The 21,966-nt window shown below is 41.9% G+C and overlaps 1 protein-coding gene across 2 annotated transcripts in view; it reads right to left on the reverse strand.

Annotated features, from left to right (window-relative positions):
* MAP3K5 (mitogen-activated protein kinase kinase kinase 5) overlaps positions 1-21,966 on the reverse strand; it is a 157,165-nt gene that overhangs the window by 24,126 nt on the left and 111,073 nt on the right. The window contains exons 13-23 of one of the 2 annotated variants that reach the window (XM_053288751.1): positions 19,944-20,039; positions 14,922-15,003; positions 14,084-14,217; positions 11,393-11,520; positions 10,278-10,414; positions 7,599-7,704; positions 4,915-5,072; positions 4,410-4,587; positions 3,331-3,351; positions 2,629-2,680; positions 2,360-2,528 (exon numbers count right to left, since the gene is read on the reverse strand). In XM_053288751.1, coding sequence (XP_053144726.1) covers positions 2,360-2,528; positions 2,629-2,680; positions 3,331-3,351; positions 4,410-4,587; positions 4,915-5,072; positions 7,599-7,704; positions 10,278-10,414; positions 11,393-11,520; positions 14,084-14,217; positions 14,922-15,003; positions 19,944-20,039 — 1,261 coding nt within the window. Of the gene's footprint in view, positions 1-2,359; positions 2,529-2,628; positions 2,807-3,330; positions 3,352-4,409; positions 4,588-4,914; positions 5,073-7,598; positions 7,705-10,277; positions 10,415-11,392; positions 11,521-14,083; positions 14,218-14,921; positions 15,004-19,943; positions 20,040-21,966 lie in introns of both variants that reach the window. The other variant, XM_053288742.1, reaches the window with a different exon arrangement.

The raw sequence follows: 21,966 nt of genomic DNA on the forward strand, positions 1-21,966 counted from the left end.
CTCAATTTGGTCTTTAGCTCTGATCAGGGTAGTGTTCCATGGGTGGGGACTCCTGTCATCTCCCCATTGTCATGGATGGATCACCATCTGGTTAAGGTAGAACTTACAGCCTCGAACCAGCTCTGCAGGAGTGAAGAACCTATTGGAATGGTCTGCCTGAGGAGGTTATTGGATCCAATAGAATTCCAAGAAGCCTTGGAAGGGTTTAGGGTTGACTCTGCTAGTGATTCTGTTGATGCTCTGGTGCAAACATGGAATAACAATCGCTCCTAAATGTCCTCTTGCCCCAAGGTATTTGAATGAACTATGGGAGCTGAAGAGGCGAGGTAGACAACTAGAGTGCAAGTGGGGGAAGACCTGGTGCAAGTCTGATCGGGGTCCACGCACAGCACATTTGAAGATCTATGCTTTGGCAGTGCAGGTGGCAAAGAAGCAGTTCTTTTTGGTTTGCGTTGCTTCCACAAACTCATGTCCAGCTGAGTTGTCTAGGGTTGTGAGGGTGCTAGTATGTACCCCCTCCCCCTTGCATTGGAGTCATTTGTTACTTCCTGTGACTTTATTAACAACTTTTTTGTGGATAAAATCTCTCGCTTTCGGGCTGAGCTGGATTCCACAGTCATTGCAGAGTCTACTGTGGAGGTGTCCAGCAACTCCTCTTATGGGTTAAGATTGGATCACTTTCAGTTTGTGACTTCTGAGGTAGTGGACAACCTGCTTTGGACTGTGCACCCTACATCCTGTTATCTTGTAGGGTTATCTACACCCATTTCAAACTGGCTTTTGTGTGGGCTATGGTGTTAAGACTGCCTTGGTGGCCTGATGGATAATCTCCAACGGGCTATCGACAAAGAGAGTCAGCCATGGTATCCTTTTGGACCACCTGAGGAAGGTGGGATTGGTTGGCACTATTTTACAGTGGTTCCACTCCTATCTCTCTGGTAGATTCCAGATGGTGTGACTTGGAGACTGTTGCTCTGCAAAGCGAGAATTGAGGTATGGAGCTCAACAAAGCTCCATACTTTCTCCAATGCTCTTTAATATCTACATGAAATTGCTGGGAGAGATTATCAGGAGGTTTGGTGCTGGGTGTTATCAATATGCTGATGACACTCAGATTTGCTATTCCATGGCAGCCTCATCAGGAAATGGCACATCTTCCCTAAATGCCTGCTTGGAGGTGGTAATGGACGAGGGATTCAAAACTGAAGTTGAATCCAAATAAGACGGAAGTACTGACTGGGGGTGGGGGGTGGGGCTGGGACCCAAGAGATGGTTTAGATCTGTCTGTTCTGGATGGGGCTACACTCCTTGTGAAATATTGGGTATGTAGCTTGGGAGTGCTCCTGGATCCAAAGCTCTCCTGGTTTCTCAGGTTGAGGCAGCGGCCAGGAGCGCTTTTTATCAGCTTCAGCTGATACATCGGCTACATCCATTTCTAGAGGTGAATGACCTTAAAACAGTGGTACATATGCTGGTAACCTACAGACTTGACTACTGTAATGCATTCTACATTGGGCTGCCTTTGTACATAGTCTGGAAACTACAATTGATACAGAATGCAGCAGCCAGATTTGTCTCTGGGACAACACGAAGGGACCATAAAACACCGGTTTTGAAAGAACTGCATTGGTTGTCAATATGTTTCCGGGTGAAATACAAAGTGCTGGTTATTACCTATAAAGGCTTGGGTTCAGGCTATTTAAAAGAGCGCCTTCTTTGTCATGAACCCTGCCACCTTTCACGATGTTCTGGAGAGATCCAGTTACGGATGCCACCAGCTCGTCTGGTGTTGACTCAGAACCGGGCTTTCTCTGTGGCTGCCCTAGGGATTTGGAATATGTTCCCTGCTGAAATAAGAGCTTCTCTGTTTGTTTTCAGGAAGACCCTCAAGACTCTCCTGTTCTCGCAAGCTTTTAATTATAATTAATTTTAATAATTTGTTTTATATTGTTTTTATTGTGTTATGTATTTTAATTTTTGATTTTTAATATTAAAATTTGTACACCACCTAGAGTTGTACATATCAGGCAGTAAAAAAATCATTGATAAACAAACAAACAAACCTGAGGTGTTGGCTTGTGCACTCTATATAGCAACTTACTCCATTACTTTCCCTTTTAAATCACTGCTGTTGCCAATATTATTTAGAAACATACTTTTGCTTTAAATCATTTAAAATACATTTTGATTTGCAGTATCAGGGTCCTTATAGTGCACAATTCTTATACATAACATTAAAATCTTGCAGAAGTGTCTGTAATTAATTAGATTTAGATGCATGCTTTCCCACTATAATAACATGCAAACTCGCATATTTTAGTGGAATGCAATGCTAAACATATCATATGTATTTGTTTACCTGAGCTAGAGCTTCCATCAAGTTTCTCACCACCTTATCTTCATCCTCTGTTAGGATTCTGTGAAGGGTGGCTCTCCGTTCACTATCCTTTTTAAGCATGAAGAAGCCAGAATTTTTCTCCTCGGGTGAAGGAGGAGCACTGTGGTCCTCAAAATTCTCATCTGGGATGCTGCGAGTATTGACATATTATTACTTTTATTGCTAATAACAAAAACATATTTAAAGAAGTTATATTGAGAAACTAACATAGAAATGATATCAGCTTTTACCTTAAAAAAAGAGACCGAAGCCCTTTTGCATCCTTCTCCCCACAAGATTTGGCTCTCAGTTTAAAAGAGAATGGGTCAAGCTTTAATTCTGTGTCAGGTGAAACCGAACCATATTCGCTGCTACTACTTGTATCTTCTACCAGAACAGGAACGGGCAAAGAGATGCTTCGAAGATACTCTGCTCATGAAAGGGGCGGGGGGTGGTGGAAATCCAGAAAATTGAGATAATTAAGCCTTCCATAGAGAACTAAATTAAAATCACCATTGGACATGATCCATTCTTTTCAGAATACACAGCTTAAATAATTAAAGCTGTGCATAAGAGCTTACCATGTGAGGTAACAGTTGGATATGTTGCATTGTGCCCAATGCAAAATTACTGGGGGAAAGGAGAGAAGGCTTTATTATGCCCTGTGGAAATTCCCTTCCAAATGCACAACTCTGGAAGCTCCATAATTTCATGAAGGAAACCCTTCCAGAGATTCTAATTGTGTTTACTTGAAAGTGAATTAGTTCATACTAAAACCTTTACACATAACATTTAGAGTTTCATAAATGGAACAGTTAATTAACTCTTATTTTGGGTTCCTGTTATCTCATTTATAATTGCAACTGTGGTAGCTTATGACTAAAAAAACATTCCTGATGCTTAGAACATTAAAATATTTCATAAGACAAGAAAGATCCAAGTGTTAATCTTACCATTTGAGCCAACTGAGAGTGCTGTGGAAAGGAAAGGAAAGAAATTCATTTAAAACATCCAGAATTAATTAAGTAATAAAAAAGGGCAATTACTGGTCTGACTCGGTATAAGGCAGCTTCCTCTGTTTCTTTTCAAAACAAACAGATATTGGGTCAATTCTTATGACCTGCATGATCACAGTTAAAGTATTAATTATGATTGCTGAGCCATGCATGTTCCCCCAGAGCATGACATGAGAACTTATGCTGAACTGCTGATTGTCATCCTGCCACAATTAACTAGGATTGATTTCAATCAGCAGCTCCATTCTAGTTGCCAACTGTAGTTTAATATAGTTAAACAATGTGGCAGGACTATAATCACTTGTACAGTCACTTTCAGTGGGAGTGTGCCTGGCTTAGCAGTTGTAGCTCACCTTTAATTATGACTGCGCAAGTCGTATGAATGTGTGTGTGTGTGTGTGTGTGTGTGTGTGTATGTGTGTGTGTGTAAACTGCTTTGGGAACCTTTGTTGAAAAGCGGTATATAAATATTCATTATATGAATAGGTCCATTATCTTATTTTCTGTGGTTTAAAAACTATTTCAAAATACTTTAAACAATATATAGACCCCAGACCAGATAAAGGTAGTCATTATTAAGTTCCACTGTAAAACCAAAATAACAAGTTCATTATTACTGTTAAGTCTTGCTACTTCCAAAAGGAAGCAGAATATATTTTTAAAACCCTCATTTTAAAATTCAAATTTAGGGATGTGCACGAACAGGTTTGTGTACTCCTGGGGAGGTGGGGGGGGTAAGGAGCAGGGAGGGCACTCAACCTACCCCTGCTGGCGCTGTCTCCAAAAACACTGGTGTGCGGCTGCGGCTCCTTAAAGCTAACCTCCTCGCCTCCGAACCGATCTGAATGCCGGACTGGTTCGTGCACATCCCTACTCCAATTATACAAATTCATAGCTGAAAGCCATATTTTAACTATGTTAATTAATTCTGTTTTTGTGTTTTAAGCTTAGAGCTGTGGTTAGTGGTTATGATAGTCATTACTCCTGATTATCATTATCTAGAACTATCTCTTTACCTGATAGCTTTGTTTGGGATTTCTTTTTTCTACTTGTGACTTTTAAAAACTCATCTACAAGAAGTTCATTAGCACAGGTTCTCTTGTCTGGATCTGGTTCAAAGCAGCGCAGTATAAAGGCTTTTGCCTCTGCTGACATTGATTCAGGAATCTCCGGGTGTATTTTAAACATTCCAACCTGATAAAAGAAGAAGAAAAACATTCCAGATGATCTTCCCTCATAGAGGGAAGACCTCTCCTTAAAATACAACAATATCTATTAAATATAATCTACATTAATTCTTCTATGACAATGTTTATTCAAAACATTTTTCCGTGCCCTGAGAGGCCCTCGAAAAACAGGATTAGGTAAGAGTTTTCTTCTTCAATGTATTCAAATCATCACTACAAAATCCATTCTTGTTCTTTTTCATAAATCAGTATATCAAGCCATAGCTCTTCTCCAGGTCAGTCTTTTAATTAGGTAAGTTTTTGAAAAGTAAACAAGGCTAACAAAAATCCTAACCTTAAACATTGCTGCCTGTGGTTCGCCTAATTCATAAAATGGAGGTTTCCCTGTGGCCATTTCAATAATGGTGCAGCCTAGGGACCAGATATCTGCTGCCTTCCCATAGCCTCTTGGTCCTTTATCAATTATTTCTGGTGCCATATACTGAAGAGTACCTGTTAAAAACAGAAATACATTTGACTTAGCAAACTGAGAGGTCAGCAGCTAAAAACAGTGGAAGGTACAAACACAGGCATGACATTCCTAGATTTCAGAATTTCAGTACTTTTATAAAGATACTTAGAATGTGTGGAATATTCCAAGATCACAACAATTATCTCAGCAAGGAAGATCAACAGTACATTCTCCATTTTACAGGTGGAACAGGCAAGAGAGGCTGAGAGACCATAGTTTATTTAAGACAATCTAGTTAATTTGTATCAGCTGCTTCCTAGTTCACAGTTCAGTCTTTTAGACACTATTGCAATAGCTCTCATTAGTTCTGCTGTTACTTATATTGTTCTAATGTATATATAAAAGAGCAGGGCTAAACAACATATGCCCCAGATCTGGCTTAAATGGCATCGAAATCCATTTTGGAACTCCACATGAATTGTACCCTAGTTCTAGTTTTAATTTTAAAAAGCAAGTTTTTCATAAAAATTAAGAACTGAATCTTAAATGTAACACAAAAACTCCTCAGAGAGAAAAGTGAATAGAAGGATAACAAAAATCGATACTTTGACGCAAATCCAAATTGATGTTTGTGCAGCAGCTGGAACTGCATGCACATAACCTGATAAGATACTTTGAATATAGTACTGTTGATCAGCTGTTTGGCGGGAAAGGGAAAGTATGAGCAGGCCTAAATACACACATAAAATACTAAATTCCCAAGCAACTGATAAAAAGGTATTTAGAGTATTTAACTGAGACTATAAGTGCATGAAGTCTCAGCTGAAGGACTGCACAAGAGAACAGAGCGCATTATTCTCCACAGAGCTTGGGATATGAATATGTTGGCCTTTAGTTAGGTTAGGGTGTCTCACTGTAATAAAAAAGGTATGTCAGCTTTAGCCATCTGGATTTTTCTTGATTCAGACTAAGGATGTGCACAAACTGTGGTTTGTGCCCTGGTTTGAATATGAACCGGTTCATTCTGATTTGCCTGACTCACCGGTACGGTGGGTTCCAGTGTGGCATGGGGGGGGGCACCTTTAAAAGTGAGTAGAGCAGGTCCTTACTGCATGTCTGGTGCTCCATGCAGCTTCCTGCTGCTGCAGTGCTCCCCCCAGCAACCTGCGCATGGCACATGCGCAGAAGCCATTTGCATGGTCAGCATGTTGCTGACCACCCAAATGCCTTCCATGCATGCAGCACACACATGTTGGTGTGGTGGGGCGGGGGCACCACCAAGCAAGAAGCAGCATCGAGTGCCGGCCACACAGGTAAGGACCTGCACTACTCACTTTTAAAAGATGCCGAGTGCCTCCCTGCCCCGGTGCCACACTAGAGCCACTGAACCAGTTAGTGGGTCAACTAAACTGCAACAAACCAGTTCACTGAACCGCAAACCAGTTCATATTTGAACCAGTGTACAAACCACAGTTCATGCACATCCCTAATTCAGTCACCAGGAATGTTACTGATAAAGATGAAAGGCACTGCTAGGTATATCATGCAGGCAAATCTTTAAAATCTATTGAATGTCCAAAACTTACTAATAAATAAAACTACACTCCTGACTTCAGTGGACCCCTGAAATCAGTGTGTTTAGGATTTCAGTCCTTATCAGAGTTCCTACTGTGCAGTGGTTTCTTTTCAAAACACTTTCCCCAGGGCTGCAAGGAGAAGCGGGGGAAATACCAGAGGCTTTTAAAGAAGTGAAGTCCATCTAAGCAGCCACTGGCTACAAGTACTATACAGGAGTTACAAGAACGGCAAAGGTGAGTCAAAGCTTTGATGGCTGAATCAGAGTTGAATTAGCCCAGTACAGTTGCTGGTTCAATCAGATCTAAATGGACCGAATTGATTCGGTTTCAATTTGTCTAAGAAAGCTTTGCACAGTCCTAGTTTTCCCCATGTCCAGGCTCAATTCAAGCAGTTGATATTTAACCCTTAAAGCTCTAAATGGCTTGGGACCAGGCAATGTACTTTGAGAACTCAAAACTGCTTGGCTACCAAGATCTTCCTAATGGGCTTCTTCCTCTGGGTCCCGCCTCCTGAGGTGGGTGGGAACCTGTAATAGGGCTTTTTCCATTTTTGCACATCAACTATATCAATTATTTGCTAGCCACCCCATAACAAATTGTTTCCTGGGCAGCTTACTACACAACATTAACACATGAGACAAAAACACATATTAAATTAAAACAGAACCCCCTCCCCCCGGCAAAAAAAAAAGCAGTGGGCCGTAGGAGAAAATACAAAATACAACAGAAAAACAATTTTAATAATATTTTTCCTATGTGATTTTGATTATTGTTTGTTGTTTTAGCAATTTATGTTAGCTGCCCTCAGATGATTTTCTTAAAAAGATACAGATCTTCCAAATAAAACAAACCAAGGCAAATATAGTGAATTGCTTTCTGTAGCAGATCCATTTTCTGGGAATTCTGAAGACTAGTATCTAATTTATGTTCCAGAATATTCTTCCCTTATTTTGAAATTAAGGTTTGCTACAATATATTTTAGAAACATACCAGTAAATGTTTCAGTGCATGGATTTATCCCAGCAAGCCTCTTTGATGTTCCAAAATCAGAAATTTTTAGCACTCCACTGTATGTGTTGATAAGTACATTGTCACCCTGAAGGAGAGAACATTTGAGATTGTTATTTTCTCTAGTGGCTGATCTTGCAAAGCAATTTGCAGCTAAAATGAACATTTAAATATCTTAGGTTATAAAAGAATTATAGGAACTTGCTCAGTGTCATCCCTCCCTCCCCATCGCCCGCCCTCTCCCCGCTGCCCGCCTGCCCCTCCCTGCCGCTCTCCTGCCCCCTTCCCGCTCCTCTTCCCTATCTGCATATGGAATTCCCAGTGCCCAATCACCACAGTGCTTCTGCTCTGTTACCTCCAACTGGTAAAGCACTGTGTAGGCGGGGCTTGCCACGTACGACCTTAGCATATTATATGCATAGATGTTGCTACAGTTTTGTTATAACATTTCTATTTCAATGAAACTTTATCCCTAAAGTGAAATATTGGCACCTATTATGTAAAGAATACAACCATAAGATACTTTAAAAATCTTTCAACATTTGAATAAACAATTTGTAGCTTTGATAGAATTCTAGCTTTCTCTCCTGTGTGAATAGATAGATAGATAGATAGTCACTGTTGCAACAGCACTGATCCACACTGCAGCACTGTGTTAATAAGACCATTCTTGTGCTTCATCCTGTCTGCAACCTTGCTCGTAAAGGAACTAATGGCAGCAGGGCTGAAATTTGTGTTTTCCATTAATAGTAATCTTGTTAGTCCAATCAGCAGGATAGTTTGTTGAAAAATGACTTTACTAGAAAGTCATTTTTAACAGCAGCTCCCTTGTGCACACATTTATTACAACATATATCCAACCAATTCAGGGCAGGCTCCTCCACCCATTTTAGAAGGCTATGAGCTGAAGAGACAGTGCCCTATCACAAAACCACTTGCTGGCTGACTAATGAGTCAGCATTGCAACACAACAGTTGCAGTGGTTAAAGAAGAACATGTAGCTGGGCAAAGGCCTGGGGATGCCTGAAATGGCACTCTTGCATGCAAGTTCCCTGCAAAACATATTAGGGGTGCCACAGGTTACAGACCTCATTGTACAAGTTCAAGCGTGTTGGCGCTAGCAACACTAGTCTGGAATGCAGGTCCCAGACTTCGTGCAACAGCTTTGTGCTAGGGTATTGCATCTGCACAAGAGGTTTGTTGGTCTGGATGTTGGCCAGTGAGTTGGCCAGCGATTCCCAAGAAAGAGTTTGAACTCAGGCCAACAGTCTTCAGACTTTTATACAATCTTCATATGCCAGAAACTCAAGGAACTGAATCCAGGCCTCTTCCTTTCCACTTCCTTAATGTAAGTTACTCTATCATGCTTTGCTATTTATAATGCTTAATGACATCAAACCTGTCCTCTGCTAACTGAGTAAAAGGGGCACCTTTTAAAAGTGGTAATTCTCTTTAATAAGCAAGGGGAGAGCAACTGGCCCTATCCAGGGATGTGCACGGAACCACGGAGGCACGGTCCAGCACTGGGGGTATGTAGCTTTAAGGGCGCGGGGGGGTAGTACTTACTCCTCCCACCGCTTGACTCTTTAGCAAAGTTTTGGGGGCGGCAGCGTTTCTCCCTGCCGCCCCTGCCCCCGTCGTTGCCCGGCAAAAGGGGAAGGCGGCGCCTTCCTTCAAGGTGTGCGTGCAATGTGTGACGTGTGTGGTGCGTGCGCATGGTGGCAACGGGCGTGCGCGCCCCGCAATGCGCACCTTGAAGGAAGGCGCTGCCTTCCCCTTTTGCTGGGCAACGATGGGGGCAGCGGCGGCAGAGGAATGCTGCCACCCCAAAAACTTTGCTAAAGAGTCAAGCAGCGGGAGAGGTAAGTACTACCCCCCTGCCCTTAAAGCCACATACCACCCCCCGCCAGACTGGCCCCAGTCCGGACCAGTTTGGAGGCCTCTAAAATGGCCCCAGACTGGTCCAGTGCACATCCCTAGTGGCCGCTGCTGGAGTCTATCTTTCCTCTTTAGATTGTGAGACCTTTGGGGACAGGGAGCCATTTTATTTATCTATCTACATATATGTATGTAAACCGCTCTGGGAACTTTTGTTGAAAAGCAGTATATAAACATTCATCTTAAGTAGAGATTAACATATTGATTTTTCTTTAGAGAGCAGTTAAGATAAGTTCAGTAGTTATTACATTAACCTACTTCTTTCAACAAAGAAACCCACATTTACAGTCCACAGCAAGCCTCCCACTGATGCCACTGCCCTTATTAATGGGGAAGGAACTTAGCAACTCACCCCACAACAAACAGCAACAGGTAATGCTAAGGGTGCCTCCATGGATGCTGGGATGCCAGCGGCCCCATCTGCACACATCAGAACAGATGTGGCTGGTTGCCAGGGCAATGACTGCCTCAGAAGGAATAGGATGGGTACAGGAAAACTCTTGACAGCCCGCACATCTTCCACGAGACCTGTGTAGGCTCTTGTGAGAACACAGCAGTTGGATGTAGGCATTGGGACAGATAATGGCAACAGCTGGGCTATCCAGAGAGAGGCCAGTTGAGGAAAGCAGGCTAGCCCCATGAAGTAGGAGGAGAATTAGGGTGTATTGAAAAACCCCTCACCTCCCAGAGGAAACCGAAGAGCCAGATATCCCAAACACCCACCTTTATGTCTCGATGCACTATTTGATTATCATGGAGATACTTTAATCCTTCAAGAATCTGCTTGGTATAAAAACCAATGGTCTGCTCATTATCTTTTAATGGTCCCCATTTTGATCTCAGAAGAGCAGAAAGGCTGCCTGTAATACAGGAAAACAAGTCAATAAAACAACTTTCAAACTAGGAAAATAATCGCAAAAACAGTAGTACTCATTTGTATCCAATGTACTCTATCTACTAAATGAGAATGGGAACAATATTTATAGCAATGTTAAAGTTTGTAATTCGTTCTTGCAATTATATAAAACAAAATATAATGGCTGACATGATCGGCAGCCCTTCAGCAATGGAAGGGGGCCTGTGAGTCTGCCAGAAGCCTTCAGTGCCCCAGTACTGAACTCGTTTTTCTGCAGTGGACCAGGCATGAAAGGGGAGGGGGAGCTATTTTTGCGTCTTCCCCTGCCCCCCAAAGCGCTGTCCACATGCATATATATGTTCCTAAGTGTCATGTAGCCCTCAGGAACAATTTAAACAATGTTAAAGGGCTTTTGATGGGAAGGGAGATACACGAAAATCACTTCTCCCTCCCACTTTGTGCCCAGCCCTCTGGGGGGGGGAGCCTTTAGAGTAGGGATGCTGAAGGCTTTTTCTGGGTCCACAGCCCTTCTTCAATTGCCAGAGAGCTGTGGACCACGTCAGCCTATCTATCTATCTATCTATCTATCTATCTATCTATCTATCTATCTATCTATCTATCTATCTATATATACACGCATATGTCTCATTAATACTCCAATAAAAGGGGAACACTTATTCCCAGCATTTTAAGTTTGTTATTTTTCGTTCACATAGAATATATTAAAAATAATCAGAAATGCAGTCTTGGAATTTGTTAAAGCGCGCTGAGCGCGCGCTTTTTAACAGCAAGCACCATGCCTGGAAAAGTGGTAGGGCAGGGGAGGAGCAGGTAAGATGCTGCTTATCTGCTTTTTAAAAGGAACCGACCCTGTTCATGCACATCGCTAGCATGAACATGAGCACTAGTTAGGATACAATCTGTGTTTTTTTGAGAGAGAGAAATCTAAAGATTGTGTTTTTAAAAATCTAAAACTTCGTACCTCCTGGTACCTGTTCCATGAATATCTTAATGAATCCATCTTCACTAAATGAGCCAAGATACTGGACAATGTTCTTATGTTTGAGGTGCTTATGCAAAGCTATTTCTTCATGCAAAGGCTGGGAATATCTGGGGGGGAAAGACACTTATTCAGGATGTTTCAGTGTTTTCAATGAACAGTCTTCAGTACATTAAAATGCTTCAGCGCAACTTAGAAATACACCATCCAACAGGAATCATGATCCCATGTACTTTAAGTAAAATAGCACAGGAAATTGCTATGGCAATGTTATGAAGTGGAAATAGGTTCATAACTAAATGATAATATAGAACAGACAGACAAGCAGAAAGGCTAAATAAATCAACCAGCCCACCAGCACAGAAAAAGAAAAGTCAAGCTTATCACTTTGGTTGGATAATCCAATATAAATGAAAAGCTTTTAAAGTGGAAATGTCAACCACAGATATTTGCCTTAAGTGCAATAACATTTTTCTCTCCACTGAAAAGTGTTCCGTTTCCAGCTAGTGTCTGCTCACATATCCTATCTGGAAGTGTGTTTCCTTGATCTTCTGGCAAAGCTTCTCACTCTTGGCTGGTACTCCTGGAACAGACTCTGTTCTGATAATACGCGGGCAGCTGACTTTTTATCCTGCTCATATTAGTGGTCTTCTCGTGTGAACAGTCTATTGGCCACTCCATAATTGCACTGCTCAGGCGAGTAGATAACTCGATTTCTTGCCTGGTTTTTGTTCTTCACAAAAGTCAGCCACCAGTGTATTGTCAGAACCAGTTCTCCAACAAGTAAAACTCTATACTTTCATATATTTCTGGAACATCATGTTTTATGACATTGAGGAGGATTAGCATTTATCCATATTCAGTATTTATTTGCTGAAAGTCACCAGTCATCAAACTTTGAAGCACATCAAGATAACTACAATTTCAGGGAACAAGTGGGCTATTTCAGTTTCAGTCCTCAGCCAAACCATACTTCTGATAGGGACCAGCATGGGTAAGTCCATGCAGATGGATCTTGCACATTGAGTGCTGTGCTTTATTAGAAAGGACAGGCCTTCTCTTCTCTGTGTACTTCCCACCTAAAAGATACAGTGCCAATCAGGAGAGTGAGAAGCTATCATCTGCACGTTATAGTTAATATATCTGAGAACCTGACCATGCATGTTGAACAAAAACTGCTGAATCCTATGCACTTGAAGAAGCCTGGCTATTATTTTTATTTTCATAATGAGAAGAAAATGCCATTTTCACCTACACCCACATTTTTGGTACTTGGTGCTCACAGATCTATTTGTACCATTTGACAGCTGCAGATGCTTACAAATGATTGTTCCAATTATTTGTGGTCACTATGGCTTGGAACCAGCCACAGCTAATTACATTCTGAGGTATACACTTCATTATATAACATTTCTTCTCAAAATGGTATCTATGTTTAAGCATTACACCATAGTCACTACAGTTAAAGTCAAGGTATCTTTTTATTACAAATCTATTTGATAGATACATCAACCAATGGCCATCACAGAGATGGTTTAATTGTAGAACAATCAACTCAAGAATGTATAAATATAACATGCTCATAAGATGCAAATGTTTAGTTTAAGTTTTGGGGAGTTAAAACCAAACCTGGCTGCTTCTTGCAGTGAAAGCAAGGAACTAACATAAAACACATCTGTTCACCTCCAGTCACACAAATCCTGTTGATAGGTTTGCCATGTGTCAGAATGCTGTTTAAATGAGCCTTCATAATACTCTTCTTCAAAGGTTATTTTTTTAGTGGATCACACTTTAACCAACTTTGTAAGTTATTTCTCCTAAAATTAATCATGCTTGTTTCCTTTTCTGGTGATGGCCTGATTAAGTGCCCTTTGCTTTCATTAGTCATCTCACTATTTCCTTAGCTTTGGAAAGGTTTACTTCCAGTTCCAGAAATAGCACATGACAGTGTTTCTCAAGTCAAACCTTTTGAACTTTGAGCAGAACTAAACATTACATATGACTGTGTGTAGTCACTTTTCTGATAGAAACACTGTTCTGGGAGAGGGCAATTTAGAGTCAAAGTGTCAGTGGGGAGGAGAAATTTAGGGGATGCATAATCCTTTCCCTGCTTTCCAGTGTAACCCCTCCAACCCTGGCTGATTTCTCTCTTACAGAGTTCTAGATGCACATTTGTGGGAGGGAAAGCAGGAAAGTACAGGTAAAAAAAAATGTTAAAAACACCCCTAACTTCTCTATTCCAAATCACCCCCTCTCAAAGCATTCTTTGTCTAACAAAACTGGCAATCCAGATATGTTTGTGTGTACAATGTTAAATTCCACTGCTTCAAATGTGTACCAAGATTTGTGGATTGGAACATTATTCTTATTTCTCTTCTCTTGCCAGAGTTTAATATGACCACCAACAAAGAACATCAGTGGAACAAAACAGAACTCTTAATGAGAGAAGCGTTTTAAGGATAAGAGGATCTTCTCCCTCCCTGGAACTTCAAGCCTTACCTTCCAAGTGTCTTGAAACCCCCAAGGTGGCCCACAATTTGAGAATATAAAGCATAAAGAACTTAGAGAGAACTGATAATAGCCTTCCCAGTAATTCTAAAATTAAACCAGCAGATTGGTACATTGCACAATTATAAACATAGCGGTATTTGTAAGCATTCACCATTACGATACCTGCTATCTCTTTCTGGGATTTCTTTGATGGCAATTCTGACTTGATTACTCAGATCTCGTCCTGCATAAACGACACCATAAGTGCCTTTCCCCAGAATTATTCGCTCACCATTTTCATCAAAGTCATAGTCATACTACAACAGAAAGTACAACAGAAAAGGAAGATATCTGTGATTCTAGCATGTATTCCATTTAAATATTTTCTAGTGGTTAGAAGCTATCTACCAAATGTTGAAATGAGGAAGGAGTGAAAGCCTATCTGTATGAAGTTGTTGTCTGTGTGGAAGTGGGGCAGAGAAATGTTCAATGCAATAACGTCACACATCATGCATTTATTTGGATTGACTTTTGTATTTGCCACACACTGGGCATCATGTAGAAGTCTACCATATAACTGCCTTCATAGTCAATGGATGCTGGACAAGCTAGAGGAGCAAGATGAGCGCAGGTTCTGTGTTCACACCAACCTGTCAGGTGAATGTCAGTGTGTGGGAGATCTAGTGAGTTCAGAAAGGAGACACAATATCATCTAGTTTGAGCACTGCATTATAGCCAAGCTATTCAAGTCTGAACTTTAGGTAACTCTTTCCATGTGAAAAAGATGGAGATTTAACTTGACTTAAAAATAAAAAAAAATCCAAGCAGCTAGGGCTACTCAAGCCACCTGGCCAATTAAGAAAACTAAGCATATTTCATTTTTAAGCGCAAGAGACTTTTTACAAATGGTTTTGTTAATCATAATACTTAATTGTAAAGTGGTCTTTGAATTAAAATTCTGCTCTGGAAAACTCATTTCTCAAAAGGTTGAGAAGTTTCAGGAATGCAAGACTGATCTTACCTCCAAGGACTCGGCATCACATTCACCTTCCTCTGTGTTTTTTCCTATCTCTTCTGTGATACTATTAACCATTTCAAAAAATCTGTCAAAAATCCATAGAAAAAGGATAGGACAATGTTACCCAATGAAAATTCATGGTTGGCACCTCTTTTGCCTACCTGTGACTGGTGTATGTATGTATGTAACATTTTTATACGTTATAATAGAATAAACCATTTTCCCTCCTCCTCTTCAATTTCTGATTCCAACTTTCAGAGGATGTCTTTAAAGATGTTTTACAAATTAAAATTAAAAAGAGATGGGCAAGCTCTTATTTTAGCAGGGAGTGCATTCCAAAGCATCAGGGCAGCAACTGACAAGGCCTGTCCCCAAGTAGCCACCAGATGATCCAGTGGCAACTGCAGACGGACCTCTCCTGATAATCCCATTAGGCGTTGGGGTTCATGACAAAGAAGATGTTTTCTTAAATACCCAGGGCCCAAGCTATTTAGGGCTTTATAGGTTATAACCAGCACCTTGTATTTTGCCTGGAAACCTATTGGCAGCAAGTGTAGCTCTTTCAATACAGGAGTAATATGGTCTCTCCGAGATGACCCGGAGACCAACCTGGCTGCCGTAATCTGAACCAGCTGTAGTTTCTGGACTACATACAAAGGCAGCCCCACATAGACTGCATTGCAGTAATCCAGTCTGGAGGTTACCAATAGATGTGCCACTGTCCTGAGGCCATTCATCTCAAGAAATGGACATAGCTGGTGTATCAGCCGAAGCTGATAAAAGGCACCTCTGGCCACTGCCTCAACCTGGGACACCAGGAAGAGACTCGGACCCAGAAACATCCCCAGACTGCATACCTGTTCCTTCTGGAGAAGTGTGACCCCATTCAGAACAGACAGATCAAACCCATCTCCTGAGTTTCGACCCCACACAATAAGTACCTCCATCTTATCTGGATTCAGTTTCAATTTGTTATCCCTCATCCAGCCCATTACTGCCTCCAGGAAGGCATTTAGGAAGGTTATGCTTGCTCCTGATGAGGTTGACATAGAGAAATAGATTTGGGTGTTATCAGCCTACTGATAGCACCCTGCACCAAATCAGCCTACTGATAGCACCCTGCACCAAATCTCTCCCAGCAGTTTCATGTAGATGTTAAACAACATCAGAGACAATACAAAGCCCTGAGGGACACCATACAAAAGTTCAGATTTTGAAGAACAGTCAATCTGGTACCTGCCCAAAAGGTAGGAGCAGAACCACCACAAAGCAGTGCCCTCCACTCCCAACCCCCTAAGATGCTCCAGAAGGATACTATGATCAATAGTATCGAAGCCACCAAGAGATCCAAAAGGACCAACAGAGTCACACTTCCTCTGTCAATTCCCAATTGGAGATCAACCATCAGGCTGACCAAGGCAGTCTCCACCCCACAGCCAGCCCAAAAGCCAGTCTGAAATGGGTCTAGATAATCGGTTTCCTCCAAGACTGTCTGCATTTGGAAAGCCACGACCCTCTCAATTACTTTGCCCAACCATGGAAGGTTGGAGACAGGCCTGTAGTTACCCAACTCTGAGGGATCCAAGGCAGGTTTCTTTAGAAGTGGGCTAATAATTGCCTCCTTAAGACAAGGAGCCATCCTTCCCTCTCTCAGAGAAGCATTTATGATCTCTACCAGGCCTCCTGCAACAATCCTCCTGCTACGTATTAGGTTATAACCAGCACCTTGTATTTTGCCCGGAAAAACAGTCGGGCAACGGTCAAGAGAACAGGTAGTAGGCCGTACCACTCCAAGTAGCTTGTCCACGTCCTCAGGAGTCACAAACTGGAATTGATCCAACTTGATTCAAACTGGAATTGATCCAACACAAGAGGAGTCGCTGGACACCTCCACATCAGACACTGAAGTAATTGTGGAGACTCAGTCTAAGTCGGCCCGAATATGAGAGATTTTCCCCACAAAGAATTCATTAAACTTCTCACAGCGGGTAATTGATGGTTCCAGATTCTGATTCAAAGGAGGAGGGGCACATACTAGCCCTCTCACAACCCTGAACAACTCCACCGGATGTGATCTTGCAGATTCAATACAGGCAGAAAAGAATCTCTTCTTTGCCACATGTATTGCCTGAGCATAAATCTCCAAATGTACTCTATGTTTCAATCTGTCGGATTCGAGTAGTCTTTCTCCACTTGTGCTCCAGTCATCTATCTTACCACTTCAGCCCTCGTAGTTCTTTCATTTACCAAGGGGCCAATTTTGCAGTGGGTCGGAGAGGACACTTAGGAGCACTCATGTCTACTGCCCCAGTGAGTTTGCTGTTCCAGTTCTCCACCAAAGCATCAACAGGATCGCCAGCAGAGCCAACACTAAATCCCTCCAAGGCTTCTTGGAATCCTATTGGATCCAATAACCTTCTCAGACAGGCCATCCTAATAGGTGCTTCAGCCCTGCGAAGGTGGGAAATGACTGTGAGTCCAACCTTAACCAGACAGTGGTCTGTCCATGACAATGGGGAAATCTCAGGAGTCTATCTGTGGTCCTCATAGGCGGAACTGGGGGGGCAGGCAGGGCACGTGCCCTAGGCGTCACTGAAGTGGGGGCACCATGCCAGTTCCTGCCACTCCCACCCCATTGCCCACCTGCCCAGCCCCAGGGCCCCTCAGTCACTTGCCTCCAGCTCCGGCTGATCGGCAAGGCCTAGGATCGGCAAGGCCTGCAAACTGCAGAGCTCTTCTCTCCCCACCTCTCAGCTGATCGGCAGGTGGGCGGGGCTTCCAGAGAGGCCTCCGCGTAGGCCTCCCTGAAGCCTGTACTCGGCAGGCCAAGCAAGTCAGGAAGGAGGAAGCAGGCAGAGTTCTCTGCAGCAGCAGCAGCCCCGCTGCCCAGACCATCCAGCACAGCTTTTGCCAGGTAGGCTGTGAATTCCTTTTTGTGGTCCCCCCACCCCTATAGGAATCTGCTTGCCATAGGGCTTTGATATGGGGGGTGGGGCGAGACTGAGAAGTCTCTGAATATTTAATTTAAAACAGACTGAAAAATGTGCTGGCTTTAAAAACAAAAACTATCTAAAAAGGCCTATAAGTGGCTTGTTTCAGGGCAGAAAATTACAAAAACTTCTGGAACAAGTATATTTTATTTATTTTCATTCATTCATTCATAAATGCACTTATGTTCAAGTTGTTTTGCAACCCAGAAGGTCTGAGTGAGAACTGTGAAGCATGTGTTGTGCTTTTATTTTATTTTATTTTTCTTGTGTGTGAACTGCTCCCCAATAACTTGCAGGGACTTCAGGGTAAATCTGGCCAACATGTGAATGCAGCACCTCCATTCCAGAGGAGATGTGTGTTAAAGGGCTTTAAAAGCCTCATGTGAAAAACCTCCTGGAATCAAACTTTACTGAATTTGTTCAGAATTCTGAGAAAACAAACACAGGCTCACCCTGCATGGTTGAAAGTCTCCTTTGCTAATCTGCAGCAAGAGGGGCATTTTAATAATTAGCGTTGCTAGTGTGTTCTAGGCATTAAAAGTAGCATAAATATATAGTACTCAATGTATATCATTATATACTGTGAAGTGTGCATGTGTGTATTCAGTGAAATGTATTTCCAGGCAGCATACTTATTTTGAAATATCAGACAAATCCTTGGGGGCCTGGGGTGTGTGGAGGCCCTGGACTTTGAGGGGCTGGGGGCCCATTTTAAAATCTCATCTTGGTCCATTCCAACCTTGCTATGCCCCTGGTGGTCACTACACATGGGTTTCTGCACAACACCTGCACAGAAGAAACTTCCATGTAGAAAATGTGTCTCTTGTAAATTGACCCTGAATTTCCCATCCATGACTGGGATATCTGAGAGTTAGAGTCAATAATAAAAGAACAGCACACTGCTTGTGACAGGAAGGGGCAAATTACAATGATTTCTTAGTCTGGCAAGGGCTGGTTTTGGCCCTGGCAGAACTTGGCTGTCTGCTCCTGTTGCAAATTCCTCTGTCTAGTGTGGCAAACTAATGTATCCTCCTCCCTCTTGGTGTCAAAGTAAGCACTAGTGTGGTGAATGCACATATACCCCATCATGAGCCAACAGTCATCATAAGACAAAGGCTGGCAGGAATCATTCACTGGTTTAAACACACACACACACCCCACCACCTTCTTCTTCCCCTATTTTTCTAGTGGCTATTTGGGCAGGTGATCCTCTAGGACAAAGTCATGTTTTTTAAAGAATGAGATGAGACAGAGAAAATGACACTTGGAATCCTCGCATAACTCCTGACTGTTGTTCTAAGTCTTTTACAGAGATGGCTCATGTTTTCAGGTTTTGATCAACAACCATGTCTAGATGGTACAGTGTTCCTTTTAACAGGGATTTCCAGATATTGTTGACTACAAGTCCCATCATTCCTGTTTGGACAGGGGCGCAATTTCAGTGCTTGCCCTAGGCGCTATTTTCCCTAGTTACACCTCTGGTGGTCCTCAAACTTAGGTACACACATTTGATATGGTCTGACACCTCAGTAAGGATCCTGGTAAGGGAGATGTTATTCTTATAGACCACAGCCACTCTACCTCCCCATCTGCAGTCCCTCACTCGCTCCTCAACAGAGTACCCGGGAGGAAGAAGCTGGGACCAAACCGGGCCATCTGCCTCCCACAACCAGGTTTTCGTAATACAAACCAGGTCTGTTTTCCCCTCCCTTTTCTCCCCCATAAAAGGTATCTTGTACCAATATATGTAATTCAATAAAAGGTATCTTGTACCAATATATGTAATTCAAGAGTATTAAGCAGGTATTTCTAAGGCCAAACCATTGTTCCTAATTATATCACAGTTAAATGTTAGGAATGTCTAGATTTCACTCCATCAGTTTCATTATTATTCCATGGGTTCATTCAGTCCCATTTTCTGTTCCAGAATGCTTGCTTTAAAAAAAACACCCTCAAACCACCAAACCTCTGCTTAATATACACAATAATATATTCTAAAATCACAAAATATTGCTGGATATTGACTAAAACCTACTTTTTGCAGTGATGTTCTGTACAGAAATAGATTTGGAAGTCATCTGAGTTGTGTAGTACATATAAAAAACAGCATCTTTCTTCAAATTTTGAAATGCTGAAAGAAAAGAAAAGTTAGCATGGGTTACTGATTTTATGACACTATGCTTCTGGCAGGCTTATTTCTCACAGAAAATAGAATACTTTTTATGTTTTGTTGTATAAAGGATGAAACCATGTTTTCTCCATTTAGTTATTTTTAATCATAGGCTGATTCATTTACATATAAATGACGCTATGTCATTTATTTGTTAAATGAGCCATTTTTGGAAGGGTGGTATAGAAATCGAATGAATGAATCAATGAATGAAAAATAAATATAAGGCTGCTCCAAGGGAATTGGTAATTGTTTCTACAGAAGAACATAAATTAGGAATCTATTAAGAAAGTAAGATAATAAAAATGAATGTTCTAGATGTACTTTCATGCATAATATATGGATTTGGATTAATAATCTTTTGCTATGTTGAATATAAAGGATGGCTTAACTGAAGGAGCATGACATAACTTAAAAGACACTGTGCCTCAATGATTCATCAAAACTGGCTATACAAAAAAGCAGCTCTAAGTGTTTTCTGGAGATAAAACAGAAAATGCTATGTCACGATGAACACATAAAAACTTTAGTTAACCATGAGCTGCACACACAACTCTTTGTGACATGGGCCTCTTGGATAAATAGTTTCCTGTAATGAACACTTCTGCAAGGAGGTCCACTGATTTAACTAAGCAGAAAGAAATTGCAATGAGATCATACCTCTTCCAACACATACTGTATACAGCAGTGTAGAACTCTTGAAGAGTGAAAGCTCACTAGCAAGAGAACATGGATCTGCATTTCACATCTATCAAGGATTCGGTTGAGGATTTTTATACTAATACAAATCTTTTTCTTTGATACAAATCTCTTCCTTATGTTTCTCTGATTATCTTTTCCATGGAGGCTTAATCCTCAAAGGTTTGGGTTGGTCCTTCCCATGAAAATCTACCAAACATTTATTTCACACAACATGAATGTTAGTACATGAGAGGTGCCCAACAGAGCTGTTTTTTTGTTTTAAAAAATGTTTCAAAGAGAAAGATAATGAAAGCACCACAGCTGAATGACTGGTGCCAAATGGTTAATTTATGGAACACATTGCATATTCCTTGTGTTATTATTTAACTTTAGGTTTGCAGGCAAAGTAGTGTTATTTTAAAAACCAAGGCCTAGGGATCAATCACAATTCCTAAATGTCTGCAGAACAATCATCATGTTACACCGCTATAACAGGTGGCATTAGAACATTATTGAGCAGCTTAAAAAATAAATATTGAGGTCATGCACATGACCAAAATAGCGGTGGCGGGGGGGGGGAGGTAGAGATGGACCTACCCCTCCCCCGATGATCAGTGATCTCCCCCTATGTCCTCTTTGATGCATAGATGTGCCCCCACACAATCCATACTGCTCCATTTTTCCATCCTCCAGAAATCCCACAATGTACTGCATGATGAGGGATTCCCCTGGGGATCGGGCACTCTAGGCGCCTGATTTGGCTGCATGCACCCTGAGCATACCCACAACTCAAGCATACCCACGACTGGAGACAAGAGCTGGGCTTGTGGTAGCAAGCATGACTTGTCCCCTTAAGCTAAGCAGGGTCCACCCTGGTTGGATATGAATGGGAGACTAGAAGTGTGAGCACTGTAAGATATTCCCCTCAGGGGATGGGGCCGCTCTGGGAAGAGCAGAAGGTTTCAAGATAGGGCTGAGAGAGACTCCTGCCTGCAACCTTGGAGAAGCCGCTGCCAGTCTGTGAAGGCAATACTGAGCTAGATAGACCAATGGTCTGACTCAGTATATGGCAGCTTCCTATGTTCCTGTGAGACCTGGCGTAAAGGGAGCATTTGCGCTCTTTAACCCAGGTAAAAGCCTGGGTAAAAAAACTCGGACTACCAGGGGAGGCAGCGCTGGGATCAGTCTCGATCCCCACGCTGCACAT

This window comes from Hemicordylus capensis, chromosome 1, assembly GCF_027244095.1.
Source record: "Hemicordylus capensis ecotype Gifberg chromosome 1, rHemCap1.1.pri, whole genome shotgun sequence".
In the NCBI taxonomy this organism is placed as follows: domain Eukaryota; kingdom Metazoa; phylum Chordata; class Lepidosauria; order Squamata; family Cordylidae; genus Hemicordylus; species Hemicordylus capensis.